At 48.4% G+C, this 16,458-nt stretch overlaps 1 protein-coding gene across 1 annotated transcript in view; it reads left to right on the top strand.

Moving 5' to 3' along the window:
- The window catches only part of SH3BP5 (SH3 domain binding protein 5), a 45,267-nt gene that overhangs the window by 2,126 nt on the left and 26,683 nt on the right, over window positions 1-16,458 (top strand). Inside the window, exons 2-3 of the mRNA XM_009908005.2 lie at window positions 146-208; window positions 9,023-9,151. Of these exons, the coding sequence (XP_009906307.2) occupies window positions 146-208; window positions 9,023-9,151 (192 nt within the window). The remainder of the gene's footprint in view (window positions 1-145; window positions 209-9,022; window positions 9,152-16,458) is intronic.

The raw sequence follows: 16,458 nt of genomic DNA, 5'->3' as shown, positions 1-16,458 counted from the left end.
TCTAAACGTCTCAAAGTTTCCTCTTTTCACTGAGTTTGTGAGCCACAGCCCTTGTGTGCTGGATGAGCCTTCTCAGACTCTTCTCCTCCCCCTGATCTTTAGTTTGTTTTTAATATGTATTTGACTTTTCTTTCTTGCTTTCTAGGGAGAGCTGGAGAAATTAAATCAATCTACAGATGCTATCAATCGGAGGGAGACGGAGCTGGAGGTACAGAATTCATCCTTTCATTTTTCCTTTGCTGCATGTTGGATTTTATGGGCAGCAGAACAGTATTTTTGAGTAGATTCCCTCCTGAATGGTAATGTGACAGCAAGAGTCTGGTGCTGGTTTATTAGGGGTGTGGCTTGAGCTAACAGTTGGAACAGAAAGGAGGGAGGTGGAGGGATGTAAAAACCTTGCATGGAGAACCCTACCCGCCACTGCCCAACCCTGGTTTTAGGTTCTGAAACTAAGCTTAAACAGGTTCTGTTTTCACAAGTCACTGTTTTGGGGTTCTGTTCCTGTTGTACAGACAGTGAACATTTATTGAGTTGAGAAATGTTTGCCATACCATTACCTGCCAGGATCTTCTGCTTGGTGTTGGCCCTTTGGTCTTTTTTTTTCAGCTTGGTAGTTTTGATTATTTTTTTTCCTCCCTCTTTCTGAGTGAGGAAAGGAATTGAAGAAAGTTGCAGGAAAAGATTTCCTAGTTGGAAAGAGAGGTCTCCTTGGGTATGTAAATCAAATAGAATAATGTGAAGATGTTGTTTCTAAAGCCCCAAACTTGAGCTGCAGCTACTTGGTAGACATTCTGGAACCCTAACAAATCAAAGCTAAGGGTCCTACTTCTTTGTCTATACATTTTCTTCTGTTAACTGCAAAACAAAGAAGATAAAGCTGGTGGAAGTGTAAGGTGAATGTGCTGCTAAAGGGAAACTGGCATATAATGTTTTGGTTTTTTACATCCTAATTAATTTGTGGTAATGTTGGAATATTCATAGAATCATAGAATGGTCTGGGTTGGAAGGGACCTTCAAAAGTCATCTAGTCCAGCCCCTGCTGCAGTAGCAGCGACATCCTCAACTAGATCAGCTTGCCCAGAGCCCTGTCAGTCCTCACCTTGAATATCTCCAGGGATGAGGCTTCAACTACCTCTCTGAGCATCTTGATTACTGTATCAAAACACTGAAGCTGCAGTGATGAACGTTCTAGAAGTAACATTTGTAGATTTCTGGTTTTCATCTTCAGAATGTCAAAGTCTGTGTTTGATTTTGTATTGTTTTTGCTTGGTTAGTTTTCCCTTGTGTGTGTTTTTATGGGATGAGTACCTGGAGCATGGGGTGGTTGCTGATAGTATTTTAAGATAGCCTGGAGAAGAGGAGGCTCAGGGGAGACCTTATTGCTGTCTACAACTACCTGAAGGGTGGTTGTAGCCAGGAGGGGGTTGGTCTCTTCTCCCAGGCAACCAGCACCAGAACAAGAGGACACAGTCTCAAGCTGTGCCAGGGGAAGTTTAGGCTCGAGGTGAGGAGAAAGTTCTTCACAGAGTTGTTAGGCATTAGAATGTGCTGCCCGGGGAGGCGGTGGAGTCACTGTCCCTGGAGGTGTTCAAGAGGGGATTGGACGTGGCACTTGGTACCATGGTCTAGTAGTCATGAGGTCTTGGGTGAAAGGTTGGACTTGATGATCTTTGAGGTCTTTTCCAACCTTATTGATTCTATGATTCTAAGATACTGGAGCATCCACTGTGTGTGCACCAAGCAGAGCACAAGGTTATGAACTTCTCTGGAGACAAAGCAGCCTTGTCATGTGGTTGTTTTCTTCTCCCAACTCATCTGCATTTTTCTGTGCTTTGTGGCATGTAGATCATGCATTTGGTGGCAAATAAGCTTAGGTAGAAAGAGGGATTATTTGTTATGCAAAATTAAACTGTATTTCAGCTGTGAAAACCCTTCAGTGTCACTGGCTTGGTTGAAACTTTATGAGTGAACTTTGAAAATCATCAGGCATACTGGTATGGAACAGTGCCAATTCATTTGGCTTCAGGGCTCTTTATATACATAGAAAAAATATCATCCTGGATCTTTTCAGTCTCCTTATTTCATGCTGAGGTACTGGAACTGAAGGATGGTGCTATGGATAGTTGCCTGGATTTCATCAATCTTCTCATAACCTTGTGCTGAGGACACATTACAAAGCAGATAGAACAGTAATAATAATGCAAATGCATGCTCATGAAATAAGTCCCAATAGCTTCAGATGGGATTTTACTGCTTGAGTAAAATTATTCATGTGTCCAAAACTATTTATGTGGAGCCTGGAGATGTGAGGCTACACTGTGTGTGGCACACATGATCTGCTCTAAGGGCTGAAAGGCTCCTGGGTATGGCACTGTCAAGAAAAGAGCAGTGTTTGGTCTGAGCTGGATCTAACACCTTTGTGTGCTTAGCCCAGGACATACCAGGCCTCAGATAGTACAGAGCATGAGTATGTGATACTTTTTTACCTTTGTGTCATCAGTGCCAGGTGCTGGATGATGCAGAGCACAAGCATGTGCTGCTTTTTTAAACCTTTATGTCATGAAATCTTTCCTGCAGATCTGCCTGTAGTACTTATTGTAAGCAGTGCTTGATGGAATTAAATTGAAATACCATCCAAAATAGGCTTCTCCTACATTCATGGATAGTTCCTCTTTGCTTTTCATCCAAAAAATCTTCTTGAGTTGAAACCAGCTTGTGGTATTCTATGTATTCTATTCTATGTATCATGCAACTGTGCAGTTTTTAATCTGGAGAGGCTGTCATTGCTTTTGATCTGCTCAGACTTTGAGGACAAATGCAGTTTGTGAACAGGACTTGATTTATATACATGTGGATAAATGCATTTTAAATGGACTTAAGATTGCTTGTAGAGGAAAGGCACTAAAAATACCCAGCAGTTGTGGTTAGAGGAAAATCCCTTCATTCATACATCAGGCAAGAAAAGAAAGCTTTGCCCAGCAGCCTTACAGGATGAATCCAGAGGTTAGCAGGTGGTGGTTAGAACTGTGATCATTCTGCTTCAAAGACTTCCCAAACCCTGGAATGCTGCTGAGAATGTGGGCTTTTGGTAGAGCCATGCTGGATTTGCCTTTGAAGGGTCACTTTTAGTAAAGCCACACTGAGTTTGCCTTTGCAAATTTGCTGTTTTGATAGCTGGGAGCTACTGTGGGTGCTCTTTGCTACCTAGTTTGTGTTGCTGCTGCTCTTGCCTATGATTTCATTATTAGAAAGGTGTGGTGGCTCTTTGCAGCCAGACAGTGCAGTTTTATTTATCCTATTCTTCTGTTATGATTTCCCCCACACACCTTTTTCAGTCTTTGATGGTAGCTGACTTTAATGGAACATGGACAGCATCATCAGGCTATTTCCAGTACAGGATGCTGACTGGCAGCTTCCTGTGGCATCGCTTTTTGAGGTCCATACATTCCCACTGCTAATTTTTTCCCAGGATAATCAGGAAAAGCAGTGGGAGTGTTTGAGGAGAAGGTCCATTTCTCTGAAGGAAATTCAGAAAAAGCTGCCCATGTTTTAGTGGCTTGATGTACTCCCTGATAAGCAGGAAGAGTAACCTTGAGGCACCTCAGTGCTGTAGGCCTGTTCTGCGCTTCCTCTAGCTCTCCAGAAGGGACTGCTGCCTGTCTCCAGTTCCCACCAACTGGGAAAAAGCCTGGAAGTGCTTCTAAACCCCACCTGTTTTGCACGTGCAAAACAGCAGTCAAGATGCTGCTTTACCCAGTGACAGTGCTATGGGGGTTGGCATCAGTGGGCACCTCTGGGACTCTGAGCCCATGCTCTGGTGCTGTCTGGGTGTAGACACAGATATGCCAGTGTTTGACTGGGGTGGGAAACGGGACTTGCTGCTTACAGAGGTGGGAAAATGAGGGCTTCTGTTTGGAGTTGGTCAGCCTGCTTTTCTTTTATCTTCTAAAATTAGTTCTGCACCCAAACCACCTGTGAGGGGCAGAGTTTACATACATGGCATGACTTGAACAGGTACCTTCAAACTGGCTACATCTATTGTTTTGCATCATATAATTCCTCATTTTTCATTCCTTTGACCTATCCTATTAAAAACGCTGGAGCAATACCCTGACCTGCTGATGCTTGCAGCCTGCTCAGGAGCTGTGGGGCTGTTAAAGGGGCACTAAGTGGCTGGTAGTTATAGGCTGTGTTAATGTATTGCCTGTTAATGAATCTTTGATTAGGCTTGATTTAAAATCCATAATGCTGCTGATGCTAAGTGCAATACAGCCAAGGGATGATAAGAGTCCTCTGAGGGACTTAACACTTGGCTTTGCTGATGTCCCTCTTGGTGTTTGAAGTGGCTGTGGAGAGCTGAGCAAAACAGCTTGCAGCAGAGATCCGTGTGGGCTTTGTTACTGTTTACTGGGAATGCTTTTCCATCTGAACTGCCACCAGGAGCTGCAGATGTACTTCACAAGGGTGTGCGACTTGCCTGTGCAGCTAACAGCACTTTGGCTCCTGAAAGTACACTTCAGATGAAACGACCTCAGCACTGTGGGGAGGGAAAATACAGCATGTGTCATTAAAATTGCTGCTGGAGTCCCAGCTGTCCTCAGCATGGTTCCGGTGAGCCCTGGCTGCCTGTGTTACTGCCAGGTTGGAGCAACATCATCTTAGGACACAGAACTCTTAGAATGAGTCCAGAGGAGGACCACAATGATCCAAGGGCTGGAGTACCTCTGCTGTGAGGACAGGCTGAGGGAGCTGGGGTTGCTCAGCCTGGAGAAGAGAAGGCTCCAGGGGGACCATAGAGCTGCCTGCCAGGACCTGAAGGGATCCTACAGGAAGGTTGCAGAGGGACTTCTCCTGAGGGTGTCTAGAGACAGGACAAGGGGGAATGGTTTGAAGCTGAGGCAGAGCAGGGTTAGACTGGAGCTGAGGAAGAAGTTCTTCAGTAGGAGGGTGGTGAGACTCTGGAATAGGCTGCCCAGGGAGGCTGTGGCTGCCTCTTCCCTGGGGGTGTTGAAGGCCAGGCTGGATGAGGCCTTGAGCAGCTGAGTCTATTTGAGAGGTGTCCCTGCCCATGGTGGAGGGGGTTGGAGGAGATGAGCTCTGAGGTCCCTTCCAACCTGAGCCATTCTGGAATTTCATGATTCTGTGATGCCATGGTTAGAGTGTGTGTGGTGCTGGAGATGTGAGCTTGCTGGTGTTTGTGTGTGACAGCTAGAGCTGAGCAGCACTGTGTTCAAACAGGGCCTGGTTTGGATCCTTCTGCTGTGCTTGTCGAGGTCCTCTAGCCCTGTTGTTGACTGTGCTACATTTAGTCCTGGATTTATCCTAAAGGTCACTCTGGGCTGGTGTTGGCTCAAGCCAAAGGAAAGGACAATATCAGCTGTGGTGCACTTGTGAGTCTTGGCAGTGTCTGAACTCTTCTCAGAAGGGAAGAGAGGTTTCCTTTTGAGTTGCCTTTTTTGCTTCCTCACTAAAATCCTTCCTTCTGGGGTAAAGCTCAAGCTTTGGTCCTGTCACACACAAGAATTTGAAGGAGACTTAAAAAACACCCCAAATCCTCAATCTTACTAGTTTTAGATTAATTGGCTGTCAGTGGCAGGAATCTGCTTGGCCTGGGCAGGCATCTCTGCAGAGACAGCTGCTGCCTTATCAGCAGTCCTCTGTGGCATTTCCCGGTGTCCAGAAGAGTGCTCAGATAAGGGAGGAGCAGCTCTCTGGCTGGTGTCCTGCTGGTTTTTGGAGTGTCATATACAAACGTGATGGATCTCTCCAGCTCTAGCAGGACAAATCTTTCTCTGTCTCTTTATAGTCTGCTTGTTTCCATAGGAAATGGCTCCCGTGTGTGGGCTGCTGCTTGTTTTGTCTTCTGCTTTCAGCCAAGGATGAGTAATGAAAGGCTCCTTCCTCTGCTGTGGCTCTGGAAAGAGTTTTGTCACCTTAGTCAAAGCACTTCACTTCATTCACATTCCTGAAGCCAGGATGGAAGGAGGGGAGCCTCTAAAGGAAGGAGGAAGGGTTAGGGAGAGAAGTCTTGTTTTGGAAGGAGCACCCAGTGCTTCCCCCTGCCTGTTTTCCTCTCCCTTCTCCTAAGAGGACTAAAAAATCCCAGTGTATTTCTAGTCCCTGTAACTGTCTGCAAGCAGGAGCTTAGAGCAACTTCCAACCCCCAATTTTTGTTGCTCTTAGTTGGCAAATTACCTGCTGTGTGGGGAAAAAGCCCCAACTTTTCCTCCATGCTTAAACTGAGATATTACTTAACCCCTTCCTTGCACCTTGTTTTTAAGGTCTGTAGTCAATCTGGTTTACTTGAACTGCTCAGGCACCTGAGATGTTGCAGATGTCATCAGCCTGTTTGCTCTAAGGTAGATTTCTGGGCACATACAATGATAGAATTGTTTAGGTTGGAAAAGCCCTCTAAGACCATCCAGTCCAACCATCAACCCAACACCACCACGGCCACTAAACCATGTCCCCAGGTGCCATGGCCACATGTTTTTGGAACACCTCCAGGGATGGGGACTCCACCACCTCCCTGGGCAGCCGGTGCCAATCCCTGACCATTCTTGCAGGGAAGAAATTTTTCCTCATATCCAACTTAAGCCTCCTGTGGCACAATTTCAGGCCATTTCCTCTCCTTCTGTCACCTGATTCTAGGGAGAAGAGCCCAGTCCCCACCTGGCTCCTTTCAGGGAGTTGTAGAGAGGAATGAGATCTTCCTCAGCCTCCCCTGTCTCCAGGCTTGCATGTACATCTCTGGTGTGTGTGTAACAGGGAAGCTCACCTGATTTCACTCTTGGACATTGGTGTTGATGCTGATGCTTTTCATGTGCAGCTGGGAGGCCTCTGTGGCAGAGGGAACCAGGTATGGATACCACCTGCCTCTTGGAGACAGATGAAGGCTGTCTCTCAGTCAGCAGTTTCCCAGGCAGGCTTAATGGGTTGTTGAAAGCTCTGCACATCAAATTGTCAGAAAGGTCATAGGGCAACCTTTGTAAATGAAACTTGGATGTGCTTGGTGCCGAGATGCTTTGCACCTGGCTGATACATTAAGTTCATTTTGAAACCAAAATTGTTGGAAAATCCACACTTGGTGTGATGGGCAGAAAGAGTTACGTGCCTGGCATCTGGCACCTGACACGAGCTCATCACCATCACTCATGAGAGAGGAAAGCAGGCCTGCTGTGTCCTCCAGCAGATGCAGCACGAGTGTGACATTGTATTGCTGTTTCCCTCCAGGTTTGAGGGTGGATCTCCGGAGCGCAGCGGTGTGGATGCCTGCTGTGGCTCCTCTTGCAGTAGCAGTGCGCTGCAGGCCGGTGGAAACAGTGAACTTTGGCAGCAAAAGCATTCATGGGGTAGAAGTCTGTCATGATCCTTGAAACTGTGCTTGTAAGGGCTATCATTTGACAGAAAAGTGCTAAGGATTTCCAGGAAGGAAGCTGGTGAGGCTGGAGCTTGTGCAGCTGTAGACCACGATGTTGGGAAGCAAGGTGTGCCTGTTTAGGGGAGTCTGTGCCTGTTTAGGTGATGCTTTACCTGCCAGAGCAGGAGGCAGTGACAGTCTGGCTATGAACACTAGAAATTAAATGGGAAGTCTCCACTGCTCCTTTTATTAGCACCATATGCCACGTCGTTGGGATAAAGTGCCTCAGTCAGCTCGTTTCCTTGCACTGCTGGGTTGAAGGATGGACTAGATGATCTTCAAGGTCTCTTCCAGCCAAAGATATTCTGTGATTCTGTTTCCAGCTTCCCAAAGGTTTGTCACCACTCCATTTGAGCAGATCAAAGCAGGGGACATTGGGAACTTAGGCCAGGCAGCTCTCATCATCACCTTTCTGTAGCACAGTCAGTAATAAGGTTTGCTTGAATGAAGATGGAAGAGGGGGAAACCTGCTTCTGAAAGGTGGTCTGTGTGTCTGAGGTGGCCTTTCTCAGCTGCACTGCTTCTGTTGGAGCTCATCTGGTCTGTGTGTGTATGTGTTCAGTGCAGCCATGAGAAAAACAAACCCACCTGGTTTCTGCAAAAACCTCCAGAAGTGGTGAGTGTGACTCACAAGTTTGTCCCTAAGGCTGCACACTTCCTTCTGTCACTGACTATTGCTTCTGCCAGGAGAGCATCATTCTGCAGGGGGCTAGAATGCACAAACTGAGACTTGAGGGCTGTGCTAGAAGAGCTTTGTGGCACTTGGAGTGCTGTTTTATTTTGCTCTTGGCAGTGAGTTGCAGGAATTGTCCTTTTGTTTTGCTAGGTAAAGGTCTGAGTGAAGCAGGAGCTTGGGAGAATCAGAGTGGTAGAGGTTGGAAGGGACCTCTGGAATCTGATTTCTTACCTGCAGTAAATAAGAACAACAGTCAGATGGAAAGTAGGTGCCCTTGATACAAAGCACAGCCGAAAAGAGGGGCTGTTGTGGCAGGAGGTCTTGCCACGGGGACCTGGACCTTTCTGCTGCTATTGCTGCAGTAGGTAGGGTGTTTGTAAAGGACAACTGACTGCAGGAGGTGTCCAGCTGTTCCTGTCCATCCTGGCTTGCACTGTGCAGTGGTGTCTCAAGGGGAGCAGTACCAGAGGTGTGCCACTCATAGGTGCAGGAGATGCTGAGGGGACTGGCCTGCTGCTAGTCCTACTCTAGCTCTGTCTTAAGGAAATGTCTTTGCCATTGAACTCCCTCTCAGAACTTGTTGCACTGCTGCTTGTTTACCTTCTACAAGGTGTTTCCCCTGAGTGGCCCTGCCAGAAGTGACATCTAGCAGAGGCTTGTATAAAAGCTGCCTCTGGGAAGCAAACACCCCTCAGGTGCAGTTCTGGCTTCCTCTTATTAGCTCTGCTGAAGGATTCTGGCTCAGTCCAAACGTCAGTACCCGATTTGAATGTGCCAGCTCCAGTGCGAATCTCAAGAGCACAGAACCGTAGAATTGGTTGGAAAAGACCTCTAAGAGCAGCTTGAAGGTGGGAACCAACAGGGAGGAATACATTTCAATGCTCTAACCTCTGTCTTTTCTTTCCTTTCTGCCATGCTTTCCAAAGGATGCACGTCAGAAGTTCCGCTCCGTGCTGGTTGAAGCCACAGTAAAGCTGGATGAACTGGTAAAGAAGATTGGAAAAGCTGTGGAAGACTCTAAACCTTACTGGGAAGCACGAAGGGTGGCCAGGCAGGTGAGAAGTTTCTGCCTTTAAAAGCTTGTGCTGGTTGTTGGAGAGCACACAGCAGGAAAGCCATGCAGTCAGGGTTGGTAACATCCAAAGTGTGTGTCCTTGGCTGGCACTGGCCCATGTCTTGAGTTGCATTGATGACAAAAGTGTCTTTCTTCACAGCTGCACACGTTCTACAGTCTAGGAACACAAACTGTCAGTAGCAGAAGCCTAGCTCTGTGCTCCACTCGTTGTCAGTGGCTTTTCAGAGCCCTGCTCCTTGCTGTCAGTCGTTGTGATTGTTTGAAAATGCAGGGCAGGCTTCCTCTACCTGCCTTTTCTTAAAGCAAAATGCTCAGTAGCTAACTGGCTGTGACTGGAACCTGCTGGGCAGGAGGCTGGAGTGGGGCAGAGCTGGGGAAGCCTGCAGGGTTGGGTACCAACTAGAAGGAGCTGAAGCAGGAATTACTAAATGTGGCTCTAAGGTGTTGGGTTTCTGAGAAAGTGAGTCCTGCTTTCTATGCTGTCGTCGAGGCTTTGCCTTCCGTGCTTGGTTACGGGTAGGCAACTAAAATAGCTTTTTTTTTGGTTGGAAGGGGCCTGTGTGGCTGAGGAGAGGAAGCAGGGATGTGATCTACTTGCTGCAGGGGACATGGGAAAGCTCCTGAGATGTCAGGCAGCTGCTCACCTTGGGGAAAGAGCAGTTGCCAGCTGAGTGTGGTAGCTTAGGCAGTGCCTCTGCTTGGTGTCTGAGGTGGCTTTGGTGCTGCCTGAGGCTTTTTGGTTTTCTCTGAGGGACAGGCTGTTGCTAGGTGCTAGCTCTATTATCTCTTGTAGCAGAAGAGGAAGAGAAGGAAGGAAGGAGAACAGATTCTCAGAACAAGGCATAGAAAAGGTGGGCATGAATGCAAGCTTTGTTGCTTCGAAAGCTCATGAAGCAGGGATGTGGTTGATGGGATTTGGCATGCAAGACAATACATGCCCATGCTGATCCTTTAAATTGCACAGCATTGTTCTGGAGCCATTGTCTCGGGCAGTGGAGGGTGATGTGTTGAGGTTGTTAAGCTCAATCCTTCAGACCAGCGGTGGCAAAGAGGTAAACTCTGCTTGAAAGCACAGTTAGCAGGCAGATCTGTAACTGCTCTGGAAGCAGCCCCTGCTCATGGGGCATCTGGGGAGTGGTGGAGATAGACCAGTAGCGAGCTGGTTAGTAATAGCATAACAGCAAGGAACTGTTTATATTTTGTTAATGAGTATGTTCAGTTGCAAAAATTCAAATAAAATCTCCCCAGCCCTCTCTTCCATGGCATTTACAGTCATGGAGTGTGAGGCACAGGGTGCAGAGGGCTGCAAGTACTGGAACTGGAGAAGTCAATGGTAGAAATGTGTATCAAAAAGTCAGATGATTCTGAGCTTTTTAAGATCAGGCCCTGAGAGCACTAAACTTTGTGCTGTCCTGAAGCTGGCAGGAGATGATGGCCTGAAAGGGGGTGTTTCTTTTTCATTCCTTTGTCTTTGGTGCCAGTGGAATCTACTCAGTCATGCTGCTCAAAGGTGCTCTGCAAGAGCACAGCAAACCAGACTTCTCAAGGTCCTTGGATTTGTAGAACCACTCCTCTACATCCTTGGCCTGGAAAGTGATTGTGTTTTTTTGAGTGAAGTTTTTTAAAACCATTTTTAGTAGGTAGGTTTCATGCTGTCTTTGTTAGAGACACCCCTATTTTTCTCTCAATCTGTTCTGTCATCAGCTGGGTTGAAAGGCCACTTATCTCAAATCTGCTGATTTGCTAGGCACTCCATTTTCTTTGAATTCTTTGATAGCCTTTCTGTTTGTTTCAGCAGAGATTCCCCTTCAAACTGTTCATTTCTCTGCTTTCCAGTTTGTGTTACAGAGCTGGTCGTGAAGCAGAGTTCCCTCTTTGTATCTGCCCAGCAAGCAGAACTGAAGGGTGGGCTCTGGTTTGCCCTTGGCTCTGGTTTGCCTTTGGCTTCAGGTTTAAAACCGTCTTGACAAAGAAAGTGTGAGGGCCAAGAGGAGTGTCAGCACTGAAGGACTGCCAATTTATCTGGGAACCAGGAGATGGGAAAGATTGAGCCCAAGTATCACTGAAGCATCTGCCTCAAGAGATTTTCTACTCTCAATTTGGCCTAGAAAAGTTTTGTTTCCCTGGGAGCAAATTTGCCGTCTGAAAGCAGGAGAAGGGATGAGTGGATAGGGAAATATGAAGCTGGAGGAACGCAGCAGAATATGAATGCTCAGGTGCCAGTCCACATCCTTACTTTGATTTGCAAAATTGTAGAGAGGTCATGGGAACAGCTTGATATTTTCCTGTTCAGATTTAATAACATCTGGCCTCTGAAGGAGAAGCTGGGCAGGAGCCAGCCATGGGTGCTTCCAGCCCAGCAGGCCAATGGCAGCCTGGGCTGCATCCAAAGCGGTGTGGCCAGAGATGGAGAGAGGGGATCCTGTCCTTCTGCTCTGTGCTGGGGAGACCTCACCTGCAGCACCTGCAGTGCTATGTCCAGCTCTGGAGCCCTCAGCCCAGGAAGGATATGGACCTGATGGAGAGGGTCCAGAGGAGGGCCATCAAAATGATCAGGGGGCTGGAGTACCTCTGCTATGGGGACAGGCTGAGGGAGCTGGGGTTGTCCAGCCTGGAGAAGAGGAGGCTCCAGGGACATCTAACAGCAGCCTGCCAGTACCTGAAGGGGGCTACAAGAAGGCTGCAGAGGTACTGTTTGTAAAGGTCTGCAGGGACAGGATGAGGGGCAATGGTTTGAGATGAGAGCACAGCAGATTGAGATTGGATGTGAGGAACAAGTTCTGCACCATGAGGGTGCTGGAGTACTGCAACAGGTTGCCCAGGGAGGCAGCTGAGGCTCCATCCCTGGAGATATTCAAGGTGAGGCTGGCCAAGGCTCTGAGCAAGCTGCTCTAATGGAGGATGTCCCTGCTCCTGCAGGGAGGTTGGACTGGATGACCTTTGGAGGTGCCTTCCACCCAAACCCACTCTATGATTCAGGGCCAGAGGCTGCCCGAGAACACAAGCAGAGGGTTCTGGGTGCTTGAAGCTTCTTTGATTAAATAATAAGTGAAAAATGCATGGCTGCACTTACAGGGGAAGGGAAGTGTCAATTTGTGTTTGCTGTTTTTAGTAGAGGGAAGTAAAAATATGGTCCCTAAGCTGAAGTCTTCTGGTAGCAAAGAGCTGTGTAATCAGTGCCAGGAATGCAGTTGTCCAGAGGCGCTGGGGGTTAAGATGTCACTCGCAGGACGAGCGCAAGCTGTGTTGAGTCGTATCAAGGAGCTGGCTTTCAGCTGGCACCAGCATGGCCCTCTGCTGGAAATCCTTCATCTGTGAAGATAAAACCCATTGAAAAGGTATGAGGGTGCTGATGGGTCAGCAAAAAACCAGCTCCCCTGTACACATACTTCCCTGGAGAAGCTTTAGGACCTTGAGGCCTTTTCTCTACTCGCCCTCATCCCCATCTTGTGCAATCTGGTGTTGGCAGAAGATGGTGAACTCAAAATAAAATAACTCTCCCATGAGAAAGTCCTGTAGCATCTTGTTTGTGCAACGTGTGCCAAGAGAGCTTCAGCTTGGGCTGTCCCAGGGTGAAACATTGCTTTAACAAAACTGGTCCCTTAGTGTTAGGATTGGAGTGCCTTGGAGTGGTGGCAAGGGGAATCAGGGTGCTGTCTGTAGCACCAGAGCAATAATATTTGGCTTTTGTGGGGCTGACTTGAGAGCTGACATGCTTGTCTCTGCAGAGATCATGCAACTTCTGCCAGGACACCTTTGTGGTGATTCAAATTTTAATGTATTTCTGTTGCAAGGACTTTTTTATATGCGTGTGCATTTGGCATACTGGATTCTCATGTTCTTTAGCTGATGTCATCATGCACATTTCAGTGGAAGAACTTGGCATATGGCAGAGAATTATGGGTCTGTGTGAAATAGGTGGCTCTGGGCAGCCTGCTCTAGTTGGAGGTGTCCCTGCTGACTGCATGGGGCTGGACAAAATGACCTTTGAGGGTCCCTTCCAACCTGATGCAATCTGTGAATCTGTGTGAGCAAGCAGTGACCACCTTGCAGCAGTGTGAAATTCCTGTAGTCCAGAAGGTGGACCATGTTCTCAATGTTGGGAAGTTCAATCTTCCCCTGTCTCTTTGGTTGGGGGCTTTGGGGGTTGATTTTAGTTATTTGTTTGTTTGCTTGCTTGTTTTGCTAGCAATCTGCTTCCCTGGTTTCCTGGTCAAAGAATTAGCCTTTTCTTGCCCAAAGGTAATGGGGAGGAAGGGTGAGTATGCCAGGAAACATCAATGATGCAAACAATAGCACAGGTTTTGAATCTCTGAGCTAAGGACTGTCTAAGCCACTGTTGACATTTTGCAGGGCTGGAGGTGCCTGAGCAGGAGTGAGAGAAATATGCTCCCTCCCCAGGGCCAGAATGCTGTGCAGAAGCAAGTGGGGTCTGTTGCATCCATCCCTGGGCTGGTGAATGAGTCCTCTCCCTCCTGACTGGGAGATGGTTGGGCCCCCATGCCTGGAGATATTCAAAGTGAGGCTCAACAGGGCTCTGGGCAACCTGCTCTAGCTGAGGATGTCCCTGCTGACTGCAGAGGGGGTTGGACTGGACGACCTTTGGAGGTCCCTTCCAATCCAGACCATTCTGTGCTTCTGTGGCTCCCATGTGAGGTGGAGCTGTCAGGCTGCGGCAGAGCCCAGCTCAGTGAGGGAAGTGAAAGCTCTCTGGGGTCACTGGGTGAGAGGGGCCATTAAAGCACTGCTGCCCCTACGTCATCCCTGTGAGCTTGGGGCCAAGCTGCACAGGAGGACTTGGCCTTTCTGCTTTGCTTCTGCTGGAAAAATATCTGATAAAAACCTATTCCCAGCCAGCCCCACAGAGAACGCAGCCCCTGCCTTTGTGGTGCCCCTAACCCAAATACAAGCCCTGGCAGTGCTGCTTTCAGTTCAGCTTTCACTCCTGTTGCTCTGCTCTTCTTGGACTGAGGCAGGATGTTTTGTCCCCAGTATTGGTTCAGACTGGGAGTGGGTGTGGATGCTTTGCTCAGCTCCTGGACTGAGTTTATTTGGGTGGGACATGGCTTTGCTTTGTGATGTTCCCCTCCACCTCCACCTCATTCAGCTTTTACAAAGGAGTGTCAGAAAACCTGCTTCAGGCAAGCCAAGTCACATACAGGGTGTCTCTCACGAAGGGACCCATCAGCAGCAGTGCTCAGATAGCAGTGTGCTGCAGGATGTGCATGTCCTGCTTCCTCTTGGGCTGCTCTCCCTGCTTCTTCTCAAGCAGCACCCTTTCATCTCAAAAGCCTTGGAAGAACATGCTGGAATGTCCAACAGTCCTTCCTGCTAAGGCATAGAAGGTGCTGCTTTTTAAATTCACAGAACTTGGAGGTTCAGAACTGCCAATCATCCTTAAAACCTAATTGGGAACTGGAAACTCTGCTCCTGCCAGTGCTGCTTCCCATCTAAATTCACTCAGTGATTGAGAGCTAAATGGATCATAGCACCAGCTGGCTCTGCTGTGGACAGGAGGGTGACAACTCCTGGGTCCAGGTCCAGCAGTGGTGGGCATCCAGGCCTTCAGTAGCCATGCTATAAGGAACCTCCTTCTTCACACTGCTTTTAGGAGCTGAAGTCCTCATGCTCATGTTTAAGACAATTTGAGAAGGCTGATTTGTATTATCTGGCAAGCTCATCTTGGCAAAAAGAAGTGGAGGGAAAGGGAACTTGAGCAGCAAAAATTAAATGTCAGCAGAACTGAGACAGATTTGCATTCCTGTGTGGCAGCTTGCCACAGAGCCAGCAAAAATCAAAAATCATTGACATGGTTGCAGTGCAACAACCAGCTGACCTTGCCTGGCTGAAGGATTGCTTCTGGCTAACTGCTTAGCAACCAAAAATCTATCTGGTGGGTTCACCTTTTCAGAGCAAGGATCCAGAAACTTGGAAACTGACTTTTGACAAACCTTCTACATATCCTTCCAGTACCCAGCACCCTCTGCTTTGCTTCCCCTCGCTGCATTTCAGTGCTGGTGAGTATGGATGGCTGTGCAGTGCAGCTGCTAATGGGCTCTCCTGCTGGGCTCCCTGGCATCCTGCATTTGGACAAAGCTGCAGGAAACGGGGTGTGCGAAAGTGAGGAGGGCAGATTTGCACTGGAGATGAGGAAGAAATTCTTGACAGTGAGGGTGGGGAGACACTGGAACAGGTTGCCCAGGGAGGCTGTGGATGTCCCCTCCCTGGAGGTGTTCAAGGCCAGGCTGGATGAGGCCTTGAGCAAGCTGGGCTGGTGGGAGGTGTCCCTGCCCATGGCAGGGGGGGTTGGAACTGGATGATCTTTGAGGTTCCTTCCAACCCATTCTATGAATCCATGACTCCTTTCATTGTGGAATTGGACAATACCTCCATTGCCTCCTGAGACTATTTCCACCCATGTTTGTGGTGATGAAGCCAGCAGAAGTTGTTTGTATGGACATTGCTCCTCTGGCTGTGCAGGAATCATCCCAGGCTGGCAGCATGGGTTGTGTTTCTGTAGTCTGTGTGCTGAGTGTGCCCTTTCACTGAAGCTGCTGCATGGCAGCTGCCTTAAGGCTCTTGGGAGCCCCTCAATGTGAGGACAGGAGATGATGATTTCTGGTTTGGGAAGGTGGGGTGAATGGTGTGAGAAGTGGCTTGTTCTGGGGTGTAAGTCAGCCCTGCAAAGTGGCTGTGAGCTGGTTTTGGATTACTTAGCCTAGTGGGGTGAAGAGGGCACTCAGAGGCAGAGGAGCAGCTCCCTTCCTGACCTGGGGCTTACCTGGTGGTGGAGGAGCTTGTCTGTGGGGAGGAGGCTGATGTGATGGCCTGATTAGCTCTGGGGCAGGCCAGCAAGAGAAGGAGGCAGGCAGCACAATCTCTGCTTGGGAAGAGCTGTCTGGGGTGCTCCAAAGGGAAAGGAGATGTGGGAGGTGCCATGAGGGCAGCTGGGGAGCCCAGTTGGAAAAAGACGGCACAGCTGGTGTGCAGCGTAAGAAGTGGTGCCTGAAAGGATGCAGCTTAGAGGCTGTGGGCTGTATCTAAGAATTTTGTGTCCCCTTTCCCTTTCTGCTCCCTGTGGACCTGCTCTAGACATGAACCCCCTTTTCCCACCAGCTTTTCCATTTAGTTGTTACAAAAGACATGATGAAATCTTGGGCCAACCACGCTGGTGTGATGTCAGCCCTCTGGTCAAGTGTGCAGTTCCCATTGCTGTGGTCCCCAGGGGCATTCCCAGGACATTCATCTCCCTTTCCACACACTGTGGTCAGACACCCAGCTGAGGAG

This window comes from Dryobates pubescens, chromosome 4 (assembly GCF_014839835.1).
Source record: "Dryobates pubescens isolate bDryPub1 chromosome 4, bDryPub1.pri, whole genome shotgun sequence".
NCBI lineage: Eukaryota > Metazoa > Chordata > Aves > Piciformes > Picidae > Dryobates > Dryobates pubescens.
Note: the sequence above shows the minus strand (reverse complement) of the source record. Positions and strands in the feature narration are given on the sequence as shown.